This window comes from Vombatus ursinus, unplaced genomic scaffold (assembly GCF_900497805.2).
Source record: "Vombatus ursinus unplaced genomic scaffold, bare-nosed wombat genome assembly UNPS02005286.1, whole genome shotgun sequence".
In the NCBI taxonomy this organism is placed as follows: domain Eukaryota; kingdom Metazoa; phylum Chordata; class Mammalia; order Diprotodontia; family Vombatidae; genus Vombatus; species Vombatus ursinus.
Window position 1 is genome coordinate 619,971 of NW_020945064.1, and position 14,637 is coordinate 634,607.

Genomic DNA, 14,637 nt, shown 5'->3' on the forward strand with positions numbered 1-14,637 from the left:
GTGTGTGTGTGTGTGTGTGTGTGTGTGTAATATATAGGGCTTTGCAAACTTTACAATGCTAGGTAAAATGTTGGGTTTTATTGTCAAAACCTGAGTTCCATCATATTTTCCACACACATTTCCCTGTTATTAATTTTCCTAAACTTGTCAACAGCTTCGTCCTTTTTTCTGATGCCCTAGATTTATCATCTTGGGCTATTTTCAACCCTATCATCAACTTTTTTTAAAATAAAATTTTAGTATTGTCTTTGATTTTTTAACACCACCTAATTTTTCTCTCTTTTTTTTTTTTGTCCCAGAGAGCCATATCATATAACAATATTTTTAAGGACAAAAAAGGAAAGAAAAAAGATGGTAAAACTGATCAATGTATAAAAAACATCTGAAATATGTGTGATGCGCCATACTCATGGACCTCCCACTTTACAAAGTGGTGGAGTGGGGTGTCTTCTTGTATCTCTTCTTTGGAGCCATGCTTATTCTTTGTAATTTTGCAACATTCACTTTTGATTTATTTTATGGCCGCTTTTTCATTTAGATTGTTGTAGTGATGGTGTTCACCGTTTTCATCATCTACTTTCCATGTAATGTCTCCTTGATCTATTTTTCCTTTCTTTTCCCAAAGTCATCAATTTCATCCAGGCTTTCACCAGATTATGTCTAGATTATTGTACCAGCCTCCTTAGTATTCTTAGCTTCGGAATCCCCATTTTGATCCATTTTATAAAAAAACTCCTAGAATAATCTTCAAAAACTTTTCATCTTTTTACTCTTTTGTTTAAGAACTTATTAGATAAAATCCACATCTGGATAAAATTCAAGATCCTCCACCAGTTACTTCCCTTCCCCAGTAATATGATCACTATAATACTTGTTCACATTCCCATCTCCATGCCTTAGTCTCCATGTTAGTTTTCTTACATGTAATGCCCTTTCTCTTTTTCTTTGATCCAAATCAATGATCCACATATAAATTTATGATTTCCCTTCAAAATCCAACTCCCCAAACTCAATTCTTCTTGGAAGGTCTCCTAATCATTGTCTTTGAAATGTGGCGAGGATACTAGATAGGGGGTTAGATTGGGGTTTAAATCCTGGCTTTGATGCTTAACTGTGTGTAGTCTTGGGCAAGACATTTAACCTCTCTCTACCTCAGTTTCCTAATCTTTAAAATGGGTTAATTCTTTCACTAACAAATCTCGGGGTTATTGTGAGGAAAGCATTTGGTAACTTTTCATGATTTTCAGGCAAGTCCAGTGATTTTTAGATGATCTCTCCTCGACCTGTTTTCTAGGTCAGTTGTTTTTGATAATTTATTACATTTTCTTTTTTTTTTTAATTTTTTTTAATACTTCTTGTTATCTCATGGAGTTGTTTCCTGTTTGGCCCACTCTGTTTTCAGGAATCAATTCTATATGTTCTGAGGTGTTCATTCCCCTCCCTATCTTTGCTCCATAGGTATTCCATTTTGCATCTTGTGTCATTTCTTCCAGGTATTACTGTTGCTCTTGTGTCCAGAACATTCTTTTTCTGAGGTTCCAACTGGACTTGTTGAAGAGAGAGTTACTTTCTTCTTCTGGTTTGTACCTTAGATTTCTTTCTGTCCAAGGAATTTCTTTCTTGTTTTATTCTTTGAACTCATAGCATGGCCTCCGTTTCTCGATTCAAATGCCGCTCCCATACTCCTGACTTTTGGGTAGGTCCCGCTTGATTCTGAGTTAGGTGGTTAAGACGGGGCCTTACCTTCTGCCAGAATTATCTGTCCTTGTCTCCTTCTATGGTTTGGGCCCAGGTCCCCTGGAGGCTGGGCTGGGTGCAGTCTAGCCCTTTCTCCTTCTATGGATGGGGTCCCTGGGATGCCCTATGCTAGGTACTGATCTGGACCCATTTTCCTAATGACTGAGGTCCTGGGTCACTCTTCCCACCCCCACATCCCACTCTTCCCTGTCTCCTTCCTCAGAGTGGCCCCCTGGGTCACCCTGTCTCCTGCCAGTATGAAGCACTGGGGTTGCTCATTCTGGACACCAGTTGGGCCCTATCTCCTGTGGTGGGACCCAGCTGTTCAATTTGTACCTGGCTGTTTTACAGTTGTGTACTTTGCTTTCCATGTCTCTGCTCAGAACTTCTGTGGGAACATGGAGGCCCTTTTGTGTGGTCATTGCCATCTCTCTTCGGTTTTATCTCTGTTCCATCTGATGCACTTTTATAGCTTGACTGGGGTGTTTGTGGGGGATCTAGGTTCTAGGTCCTAATACGTTGCCATATTCCCACAAAGTTTGTAATCTATAAAGCTCTCTGTACTATATGTAATGTGATATTACTACTACTGTGTACCCATATACCATTTCTAATATTTTAGTTTGCACTTGTGTTTAGTGTTCTGAAGTAATGCTGTGCAAATTTGCCCTCCTCAATTCCTGTGAACAGAGAATGTCCTCTTTTATTTTTGAATTTCCACAATCCCTTAGGTTTTTGATGCACTTTAAAAAAAATCTGATTTACTAAAATAGAGAGTTAGACTGAAATTACTCTTTATGGGGGTGGGGGGGTTTCCTAATCCTAGTACTAAAGAAGGAGAAAGCTCTTACTTTGATAAATTGAAGATTCAATCATCCCCCTATACCAGCCTAGGATTTTTTCATTGTTGCATTTAAATAATATTGGGTGTATATCATAGCATTGACCCTAGCTCAAACTTTCCCCTACAGAGCAATCCATAAAGTGATACTCAGTAACATCTTTTATTGATTGCTAGATAGAGAAATGAGTGGCTTTAAGCAACAGAGATATCAATGGGAAGTAAATAAAATGAGTCTGAAAGAAGCACTTTCTACAAGGCCTCACCTAAGGAAGAATGCAGCAGGTTCACAAAGGGTCAATAATAGCTGAAAAAAAAACCCTCCTGGTTTTGGAAATGACAGAAAGAAACACAGAATGTGTTCCAGAAAGGCTCTTCCCAGCCTTCTCAAGAGCTGGTTCCAAGAACTTTTCTGGCAGAATCCTAGGGCCATGGAGCTGCCAAGTTTATGAAGTACCAGGAAAAAAAAAGTAAGGGAAATTGAAATATGATGCAAGACCTTAGCTCTCCCCTCCCCCCAACCCATGTTTGTGGTTTTGCTATTGAGCAATGCCAATGGCCTCAACAAGGCCAAGGCCATGTGGTCACTGGAATTGCAAAACTGCAAGGGGGCTGGGTGCAGCAATGGAGGGATAAAAAGAGTGCTGCCACCCCTTTCACAGCACTCTTCTCTCAGACACAACACAAACCCAAGATGAGGTAGGTGTTCTTGTTCCCCTCTTTATTTTCCCCCCTTTCCCCCTTTTTTTGTTTCTTTTTCTCATTCTTCTTCTTGCTTGAGGCACTAGGCATGGAAGGAGTAGAATTCAAATGGGCCCCCCATGCAAACAGGGCAAATGAACTATGTACTTGTTGAAGGATTTGCTGTCCCTCATTTTGTTATTTCTTAGCAAGTGTTTTCTGATGTCATTTGGTGTCTTTCCCAAGGTAACACAGTACAAGAGGAAGGTTCGTTTCCCTGAGACCACTGGGTTTCCATTTAACAAGGGTTGCCAGGAGATTTGTACTGACCCACCTCCTTAAATTTGATCTAGATCCATTTGGAATCTCTCTGCATGCCATGCTGTCAGGATGGTTATCAGAGGGATAGGCAAGACAGGAGATATGGTTAAGTATCTTAAGTACTATCTGACTAAAGGAGAAGGGGAATTGCTAGTGTTTCTGGGATTTCTCTTCCCTTTCCTTGGTTATAAAATGTTGTACTGGATAGAGAGCTGGCTTCAGGTCCTTTCTTTGCCAATACTGGTTGTGGGACCACACTGGTTATGAGCCCTTGGTGAGTGCTTCTTAGTGCTAAAGTTGCAGAGATAGCACCAATCTGTATTGGCAGAGGAGCTTCTTAGGCCAATGAAACCACAGGTTTGTTTAAAAAAAATGGGGATAGTTACTACCTCACAGGGTTGTTGTGAAACTCAAATGAGATGATGCATGAAAAATGACTTGTAAACTTTATTGGCAAATGCCAGTTTAAAAAAAATTTATTACTATTCACGGATGACTTGTGTATCTTTTTATATTTTGTCTCTTGGATGCTGCCAGAAATTAGGGCCAACCGACAGCAGTTATGGATTTTCTTATGCCCTTTCTACAGCTGCTCACTTTCAATACAGATATGGGCTGGTTTGTAGCAGGTGGCAACTGGGGATCCAGGGGATCTCTTCCAGGGAATCAACTTCTCACCCAGTAGAATGAAGGCTCCTTAAGGGGAGGGATTGGATTTTTTAAAAGAATCATATTAACAGTGCCTAGAGAATTTACAGTAGGTGCTTGATAAATGCTTATTGAACTGAATTGGTCCTAGAAGCCCTGTTTTTCTTCTCAGGTTGCTTCATGCTATATGCCTATGTCTGTGTTGGGGGTCAGCCTTTCACTGGGGAAAGGAAAGACTGGCATTGCCACTCTGTCCATTTTCTTTCCATAGGATTCTAAATACTGTCGTTGCCCTCCTTCTCTGGGGACTGCTGTCTGCAGATGCCCAAAATGATGTGCTGGATATGGAAAGTAGGTGTGCATGTTGTAAGGCCTGGGAGGGTTGTGAAGAGCAGAAGCGAGGTAGATGACCATCGGTTCTGCCGCTCCCCGATTTATAGCACTTGGTGTGACCTTGACAAAGCCGAGTACTATTACCATCTCGATGAATCTGCAGCCCTAGAGAGAAGACTAATCTTGTTTTTAATGTCGAATCCCTTGCATTCTGGGGCAAGTGTGTCTCTCTCATCAATATCTTAACTTTTACTTTCATGTAAAGTATTAAGGACCCTACTGTTTAGTGGCTGCTTATTTCATGCTTTTGGTTGAGCAATGGGGTCTTTTTTCTCATCTAAGCTTTGGTGGGGTTCTGCTTTGGTGTCTTAACCTGACCTCCTCACCCTCTCTCCTTACAGATGACATCTGCCCAAGACCCCCTCCTATTGAACATGGCTATGTCGAGCATGCAGTCCGCTATAAATGTGACAAGTTCTACAGACTGAAAAGTGATGGGGATGGTAAGCCTTGAATGACTGTTCCTTGATACACTCCTCCTTCAGAAGTGGGATAAAAGTCAGTGATCCAGAGTCATAATTTCCAGAAGTCCATGACTTCCATGAGGAATTAGTCCTACTAGTGTAATCCTGGGGATGTTACAACTTCTCCCATTTCTTCAAATAGGGATAATACCACCCAATCTGTCGCAGGGCTGTTGTGAGGATCTAATGAGGTCATGTATACGAGTGTCTTTGGGATAAAAGAAGAAATATTTGGCATTCTTTAGCAGGGATTTTTAATCTGGAGTCTGTGAACTTAAAAAGAAATTTGATAAATACATTTCAGAAGAATTAGTTTCTTTTGTAATCTCTATTTTAAAAAAAAATGAATTTAGAAACATGGCTCTGAGAAGGGGTCCACTGCCTTCACTAGATTGCCGGCCTCCAAAGCAAGTCATGGCACATATAAGACGAAGAACCCTTGCTCAGTTACTATACTGTAAACACTTTGAGGGATTATCCTTTATTTTATATTTGTATTCTCAGAACCTTTCACATAATAGGCACTCAAAAAGTTTGTTGAATGGATCCTAGCATAATTCTTTTATTTTTTTTTCTGCATCTGGGGCTTTTCTGTGCTCATTCCAGTTCTCAGTTTTAGTAGTTCTGTTTCAGAATTTACCTGCTTGATTTCAATCTTTTTTTGGCACTTTTTCATATTTTTCCTCAGGCCTCTATACCTTAAATAACGAGAAACAGTGGACTAACAAGGATGTTGGTGAAAAACTACCTACATGTGAAGCAGGTAGGCACAAGAAACTATGAGAGTGAAGAAAAATAGTGTGGGAAGCAAATTGGGTGGCATGGATCAAAAGCTAGGTCACACATCTGTTGCAATGATGTATCTCATCTGGCTTACTCAAGAGAAAGGGAATTTGAAGCTCTCAGAAAAACAAGGTCTACAACAAACTAAGTAGAGAATTGAGCAGTTATCTGTTGATAAAGTTGGGACAGTATTGACATCTGATCAAAATAAATTAGAGCTGACATGTAGGGACCCACATCAGTTAAATATGAGTCTCTTGACAGCAAAGACATTTTGCTCCTTTCTGTCTCCCAGATTTAGCACAATGACTCACACATAGGAAGCAAGCACTTAACAAAGGCTTGTTGACTGACAGATAAAAATGTTCAGTCTTCTGCTTCAGAAATCTAGAGTTCCAGAACCAAAGAAGATAAGAGAGATTTAGGAAGAAAAATTTAAGGGAAGCCATGAATGAATCAAGGATACCTCTCAATAAAGCTATAGATTAGATAAAAGCCTGAGTTTTTTCTTGACTCCTCAAGTATATGCAGAAATTTCTTAGGTGAGCAAGAAGCCTTAGGGGCTGTTCCACCAATTCTCCACCTCTTTCTAGGTAGAATACGGTCAACCTGTAGGATGAGTGTGTCACTAAACTCAATTCGGACCAAGGCTACTACGAATTATCCTTTACCCCAGGCTGAACTCTTTCAGATGAACCCCAAGGGACTGTCCAAATGGATCTGATAATGAATGCTGCTTAAATAAGGCAGTCATTGGCTAGGGCTCGAACATCTTTCTTGTACAAAAATTTTCATTATAATGGCATTTTAACCCTGTCTCACAGATTGGGAATCCCTTTCATCTTTTAGCCCTTGCTTTTCTTCTCTTTCCTATCAGTATGTGGAAAACCTGTGATTCCAGCCAAACCACTACAGCGGATCATTGGGGGCTCACTAGATGCCAACGGTAGTTTTCCCTGGCAAGGTCACATGGTTTCCCAGGAAAATCTCAGCAGTGGAGCTACTCTGATTAGCGATCAATGGTTACTGACCACAGCTAAAAACGTCTTTCTGAGTCATGATGAAAATGCCACTCTCGAAGACATCACCCCTACCCTGAAGCTCTTCCTGGGGAAGAAGCCTGTGGACATTGATCGAGTGATTCTATACCCCAACCACTCCGAAGTGGACATCGGACTCATCAAACTTAAAAGTAAAGTACTTGTTAATGAGAAGGTGATGCCCATTTGCTTGCCCCAGAAAGACTACATAAAAGTGGGGCGTGTAGGCTATGTCTCTGGTTGGGGAAGAAATAGCAATTTTGCCTTTACTGAACGTTTGAAGTATGTCATGCTGCCTGTGGCTGACAACGACAAATGTATAGAACACTATGAAGGCAGCACAGACCCAGAAAAGAAGGGAAAAAAGAGTCCTGTTGGAGTCCAGCCCATATTGAACCAACATACATTCTGTGCCGGTCTGACCCGATTCAACGAAGACACATGCTATGGTGATGCTGGTGGTGCCTTTGCCATTCGTGATGAGGATGATGATACCTGGTATGCAGCAGGTATTCTGTCCTTTGATAAGAGTTGTGCAGTGGCTGAATATGGCGTTTACGTGAAAGTGCCTTCCATCCTGGACTGGATCCAAGAGACAATCGCCACCAACTAGACAGGAAGCAGGCTGGAACTCTGCTTTTAGCTCAAGGCTTGTAATGAGTTGCACAAGATGGCAAGATTTCACATATGGCTAGGCAAGTTGGATGTCACAAAAAATATCTGTAAATTAGTGGCAGCTAGTCCAGCTAAGTATAAACAATAAAGTGTTCTCTTGAATATACTCATGTACTCTTCCTTTTAAGTCTTGGTCCATTGGTCATCCTCACATGTACAATTCTGGGCAGCCTTTTGGGCTAGAGTCCATTGGGGAAGCAAGTAAAAGAGTGAAAAATTATCCAAATGGCAGAACCACTGGCAAATAAGAACTCTCCTCATGAAAAAACATCAAAGCCCTATTAGAAAGACCTTGGGTCAAAGCTCCATCATTATTGCTAGAATGAATTTAATTTAATCTAATTTAATTTAGACAGAGAAAATGTTTTCTCTATTTAGATTTGGGCTTTTGGCACTTTATTGAATACAAGGCAGCAGGTCTAATGGCAAAAGACTGGAAAGGTCTAGGTTCTATTCCCAGACATTCTAGAAGCTAGCTGTAGAGCCTCAGGCATAATGATAAGTTTTTCTAATCCTCAATTTCTGTATCTGTAACTCAATTAAACAAGCATTTATTAAGTGCCCACTCTGTGGCAGGCCCTGGAAATATGAAGGACCTTATATTCTACTTGGGGGAAAACAACATGTACACAGATCACTTAATAATCGGAGGAATCAGGAAAGAAATCATATGGGAGATCTTGAATGGTAGAGCATTCCAGGCATGGCGAACAGCTTGTTCAGAGGCACACAGAGGACAGTGAACAGGCCAGTTTGTCTGGAACAGAAAGAAAGGGCAAGCCATATGAAAATGGTCTGGAAAGAAAGGTAGGAGCCAGGGTTTTAAATGCCAAATACGAGTTTGTTTCTCATGCTACAAACAATAGGGAGCTGCCAAAGCATCTTCAGCAGCAACCTCTATGCTTTAGGGAGGCTAGGTTTGAAAAAGTAAAGACTTGAGAGGAGACCCATAGGAGGCTATCACAACAGTCCACGTCAGAGGTGATGAGAACCTTCCCTGGCAATGTCTGAATGGAGCCAAGGTGACAGCTTAGAGAAATGTTCTGGAGTTAGAATCAACCGGATTTAGCAATTGATTGGATTGGGATTAGGAGAGAGGCATTATTGCCAGAGGGGGAATAGGTAAAGATGACTTCCTATTGGGTATCCGGGTAACCAGAAGTATGGTGGTATTCTTGAAGATACAGGGAAATGAGGACAAGGGTGGGCTTTGGTGAAGAAGACACGGAGTTCCATTCTGGACACGTTGAGGTGGAAATGTCTAGGGAGAAGCTAGTGATGTGGGATCGGAACTCAGGAGAAATATAAAAGCAAGATATGTAGATTTCGGAGTTATCTGCATAGAGATAATAACTGAAGCAAAGGGAACAGATAAGATCACCGAGAGAAGGTATAAAGAAAGACAAGAGGACCTAGGACAGAGCCCTGTGGCACAGCCATGTAAAGTGATGGGACAGGGTGATGTTCTAGCAAACAACTTATCAGACAAGTGGGAGGAGAATCAGGAAGATAGCGATGTCACAAAACCCCAAGGAATAGAAGCAATACAAAAAGATGTGGGTAGTAACAAATATCAAATGCTGCAGTCAAGCAGGGTGAGGACTGAGAAAAGCTATCAGACTTAGCAGTTAAAGAGATCACCAGCATGTAGTGAATGCTTAATAAAAATGTTTGTTGACCCACTGATAAGCCTGAGGGTGCAGTTTCAATCAAATGATGGATTAGGAAGCTCCATTTCATAGGGCTGAGAAGTGAGTAGAATGTGAGGAAGTATAGTCAATGAATGCAGACAGCTGCTTCTATGAGTTTGGTAGTTAGTCTAGGGGAAGACAGCTATGACAATAACCTAGAAAATGAAGCAGTTTGATACAGACCTAAGTTCACTTACAGCTCAAATAGGCTGGAAGAAGAGAAGAAAATCCCAGAACTCTTTCAATGACAAAGTTCTTCTTTTTCTGTCTCTCTCAGTGTTTAGGTCACAGATAGCCCAACACCACCACCTGTTTAATCCTACTGCCCCCTTCAAATTATACTCTCCTTTTTCAAGTACAATTTCCTACCATAAGATAATATTGTCTCCACAAAAGCCTATTTTGTTTCCCTATTAAATTCCCTTCATACATATGTGTACATATGTGTGCATATATAGACATATATGTATATCTGATATCTTCACATATCAGTTGTTTAATAATTTCAAAAGCTTGTGGAACAATAAAGCCAGCAGAAAATAATTATTTTATTGGCTCTCATCCATTCAGTCTTCAGAAGGAAAATAATACTATAGAGAGCTACTATTTACTCTGTTTAGACAGGGTGGCATAATAGAAGTATCCTTGGAGCCCGGAAGACCTGAATTTGAATCTTGACTCTATATACACTGACTGTGTGGCCCTGGGTGAGTCACTTAAATTTTTGGTCCTCCAGGCAACATTTGAGGAGTATGAGTTGCAGAGAAAGTGCTACCTGCATTGGGAGAAGGAATTTCCTCATCTTAGAGTTTCATTTGTTAATGAAATCACAGATCTGGTCCTTATTCTCCTAATTAGGCCTTTAATTAAGGAAGAACTATTTGTGGAAATTAGGACTCCAAAGATGTACTCCCACAAATGCTCACGAAGAGATGTGACTGCAGTAATGATCCTTGTAGAAATGGGGGTACAGTGTTTCTTGAGGAAAGAGGGTGCAACACTGAGGCTCTGGAAGAATCGGAGATTCCAGAAGTCCAGAAGCCAATCAGGTGATTCCCCACCGCTGTTACTAATCCAGTTTGGCTTCTCCTTCTTTTGAGCCTTGGGCTGCTAGGAGAGACTCATCCCATGAAAGGTTCAATCAGATGAGGCGCAGAATGGTGAGAGTCTGAGCCTCCAGCTACCATAAGAACCACCTCATACAGAGCAGTGCAAATAGTGAGTGTTACTTTATGCTCTACACAAGGGCACTGTTGCAGAAATTTATATAGATTTCAAGCTATTACAACACTTCAAAGGCTCTAGAACAAAACTTGCCTATCAGCGATGAGCCACCTCCCCCATCCCCCGAATCAACAATTTCAATATGATTTCTTAATCAGGGGTCTGACACCATTTTAGAATTTGATATAAAATTAAAACCTTTTCTACCCTCCTCCCCTCTCTGGTGTGTGATCTCTTCAGGAAAACAGGGTCACACAACAGCAGCATATCTGGTCACGTGTGTTGTTTCAACTGCGGTTCTCTCTTCAACTATGGTTCAAGTCGATGTTTCAAATGCCTTGATAAAGAAGGTCATATTTAGGAACGTTCTTGGGATCGATTGGACTTTGGACGATAAGTTTTCCTCGCATTGCTCCCCGATAGATTACTTCAACCAAGTCTATGAAGTCCTGTTTAGTTTTGAAACTTCCCACAAACTTAGTGTGATCTGGAGACCTAAAGGAAACAGTGTAAGAAAGAACCCCATTTGGAAGTGCTTCAGACCAACCGACTGAAAACTTTCTGAAGAACTAGAATGACAAACTACTAACAGGGAGACTGTACACAAGAGGCTCAGTGCTGGCCTCAACTGCAAATATGGCTTGGAATACAATTTGTTAGGGGGTTATCTTAGTATAGCAGTTTTGCATTTGAAAGATTTAACTCAAAGTCTGATGTAAAAGGGAATGAATTTCAAAATTTTCCAAGTTACATTTGACTGTCCAAAGCACTTACTACACATAGAGCATGGGTAAGCAGGCATGATCGCTGATGACTTGGAGTTATGTTGAAAATACAAAATGGCAACATAGACAAACAGATAACTCAATTGCAGCAACAGTCAATGATATTGACTACAAAGGCAACGAACTAGAAATAAATGAAAGAATTTGCATTTTGTATAAGAAGCACTGCTATCAGTTTCGTGTTGAAGAAGGATATTTAAGTTATAAAATAAGGTGTACTATATTCTTTTGTAAACAGAAATTAATGGTCCTAGAAGTTTAAAAATATTTAAACATTTTAAGTTAAAGAATTCCTTAGTACAAACTTTGAAGTTACCTAGCATCAGTCATATTCAAAAATCTGATAGTATTTTACAAATCATTCTGTCACTCTATACTGAAATGTAACCAACTTAGTAGGAAATGGACATTTACTCATGATACTCAGGAAAACTGCTGCTTCTCATGACAGTGTCAAATTGTACCTTTAGATTTTTTAAAAATGCTGTATCCTTCCCACTTTCAAGGGAAAGTATATATATTATTTTTATAAATATATATATATATATATACATACATTTTTCATTATTACTATATCACTTATACGTGAAATGTTTAGCAAAAAGCTAAGGTTTTCAGGAAAAAATTTAAGTTTTTCCTTGAAATGAAAAAACTCAGATAGAGGATACTAACTGGGGAAACATCAGTTCCAAGATTTAATTATTTCAAGATTGTCATGTGACAAAAATCATGTTTAAACCAAACAAGCAAATATAACTGTTTTGACAGTGCAAATTTCTAAGATTACATTGACAAAGTAATATCAACTTCACTTACCCATAATCCACTTTCATATGCTGCCCATTGAAGAAAAAGACAGTAGATGGAATATAACTGATGTCAAAATACTGGGTGTAAATTGGTGTTTCGTCCACATCCACCAGATATATCATAGCCATTTTACTTAAGTCATGATAAGTCTTAGAAAGCTGTTGAATTGAAAAAAAGATAGAGGTTATAAAATAGGAAGAAGCTAGTTGTTTCTGTGATGTGTTTCTGAGTAGTATGTTAAGAAAACATTGGACCAAGGGTTAGGAAAATTTAGTTTTGCTGTTATGCTATATTAGGCACACTCTTCCGTGGGAGGGCCTGAAGCTGTTCACATATATTCCTTTTTATCAAGGGCAGCTAGTGGCAGTGCACTGTGCCAGGAGTTAAGATGACCTGAGTTCAAATCTGGCCTCAGATACTTATTAGTGTGACCCTGGTCAACCTGTTTGCCTTAGTTTCTTCAAGCATAAAATGAGTACAATAATAGCACTTTCCTCCCAGGTCTGTTGTGAAGATCAAATGAAATAATATTTGGAAAAAGCACTTATCACAGTGCCGAGTACACAGTCAGTGCTTAATAAATGCTTATTTCATCCATTCCACCCATTTGCCTTCTCTTCCTGTCTACAATTTATACTGTTATCTCAGGTGCTTTGTGAGGCCTCTATGCAGAATGAATGGAGAAATGAGTCAACTGTGTCAATATATTTTCATAGGTCTACTGCTGTTCACAGATATGGCAGAGAACCGCACGGATGATAATCATGGCACACATCTCTCTGGGTACTACCTTCATTACAATCACTTTATATAGGGATAGTGGGGAATATACGAAGCCTAAAGAATTCTGTGTGGAACATACTTACGATGTCATCTATCTGCAAACAGACAGGATCCTCATCTCTTCCAAATCTGAGGACCAAAACCTTTTCTGCAGTACTTTTTATTGCCTGGTCTACTTCTTTTTTAGATGAAAGCTTGGGTAGCAGGAGACTCATCCTGAACCAATCCAAATGTTAGTTCTCACTCTCAGACCTAAAATAAAGCCACAGGGTCAGTGCTGAAAGACAGTCATATTCAAAAGTAGGAGATCTACTGGAATGACTTTATTTGATGTCAGAAGAATTCAAGTCTGAGAATAACAGTTTACACACACACACTTTTCCTCAAACCGTATGTCACACTAACTCATCAGGAATGTCTGTGGAAACCCTAGATTAAAATTCATATCCTTCAAAAAAAGCCCTGACAACCTATCCTTGTCAACTCCCTTCACAAAGACTGAAGTTTTTGTAAAAGCACAGGGATACTTGCTCACATTTATATAACTTAACAAAGTACTTTCCTGATCCTGCAAGACAAAATAAATTATTAATTGAAATAAAGGCACTCAGTTGGGTGGAAAGAACTGAGTCAATCAATAAATATTTCTTCAGTGTCTGCTCTGTGCCAATCTCTGTGCTAAGTACAGTCCTAGACCTGGCTTTGGCTCTATTTCTTTCTGACTTTGAGCAAGCTACACACTTGATGTTCCTCCTTCCTATACAATGCTAGGCTAGATGACCTCTAAGTTCCCTCTTAGCCAAGGGGCTAAGAAAACTACTGCAAAATACCCAAGTGGAAGGTGGACCTATTGGCTAATGCAGACCAAACAAATAACGATTCATTAACTTTGACGATGCCGATGCCCACTGTTGTCCACCCTTCCCTCCCCTAAAGGTCTGCCCAATGCAGTGCATGCCTTCTTGATCTCCAGCACCACGCAGAAAACGAGCAGGGGCAAGTGCGGCGAGCAGGCTGGCCACCAAGTGATCAATGCTCTGGTCACAAGAAGGCCACGCATCCAACGGATACGATTAATCAATTAATTAATTAACGGTGCTAGCAAGAGAGGGGGGAGGTGACAGCAAAGAGCAACGGGGCACTGCTGTCACACAGCAGGGGGGGTGAGTTTGGAGCAGGGAGGGGAACTTATGATTTCTTTCAGTCTATCGCCACCCCCGCCCCCATTTTATAGTCGAAGGAAACTGAGGCCCAGAGGGCTGGCCCGAGGTCACCCTCGGGTCAGAGACCGGACCAGACCCAGGCCCCTGGGGCCTCTGTACTTTCCTCACCTCCATCCTGGGTTTCCTAGTCTGTAGGCACACGCCCCGAGCCACCCTCCCCGAGCCGCCGTTGCTTAGCAACCCCTCAAAAGACAAATTCTTAGGCGGGCGTCATGGGAGAGGAAGCGGAAGAACATTTTTGATGCGCATGCGCACACACGCAGCTTCTACCTCGAGTTTCCCGGTCGGCGCGCTCAGATTCCCGGCTCTCTCTGCAGCTCAACTGACGGAAGACACCATCCTCTTCATCTCACTCACGCCCGACCGGAAATCCCTCGATCTTGAATCGCTTCCGTCTACATTTACCAATCAACGGTCCGCCAATTCTGACCACGCCTCCCAGGGCTCCCTCGCCCGTGGGATTCGGGGGTGTACGATTGGCTTTCAGGGAAAGCCGGAAGTCTCTGTGATTGGGGCGCAGCAAGAGGCCGCTCTAGCG

At 40.9% G+C, this 14,637-nt stretch overlaps 2 protein-coding genes across 3 annotated transcripts; one reads left to right on the top strand and one right to left on the bottom strand.

Moving 5' to 3' along the window:
• The first annotated feature begins 3,171 nt into the window (after positions 1-3,171).
• HP (haptoglobin) lies at positions 3,172-7,689 on the top strand. The gene is made up of 5 exons (XM_027847185.1): positions 3,172-3,277; positions 4,500-4,579; positions 4,963-5,064; positions 5,774-5,848; positions 6,746-7,689. Exons 1-5 carry the CDS (start codon positions 3,273-3,275, stop codon positions 7,519-7,521), a joined length of 1,038 nt encoding a protein of 345 aa, XP_027702986.1. The 5' UTR covers positions 3,172-3,272; the 3' UTR covers positions 7,522-7,689.
• Positions 7,690-8,114: 425 nt separating this feature from the next.
• TXNL4B (thioredoxin like 4B) lies at positions 8,115-14,533 on the bottom strand. Of its 2 annotated transcripts, none has more exons than XM_027847194.1 (4): positions 14,370-14,533; positions 12,960-13,128; positions 12,100-12,251; positions 8,115-10,993 (listed from the first exon to the last, which is right to left on the bottom strand). In XM_027847194.1, the coding sequence occupies exons 2-4, from the start codon at positions 13,089-13,091 to the stop codon at positions 10,828-10,830; spliced, it is 450 nt and encodes a 149-aa protein (XP_027702995.1). In that variant the 5' UTR covers positions 13,092-13,128; positions 14,370-14,533; the 3' UTR covers positions 8,115-10,827. The 2 variants fall into 2 exon arrangements, with proteins under 2 accessions (XP_027702995.1, XP_027703004.1); XM_027847203.1 differs by lacking the exon at positions 14,370-14,533 and adding an exon at positions 14,208-14,329.
• Positions 14,534-14,637: the final 104 nt, after the last annotated feature.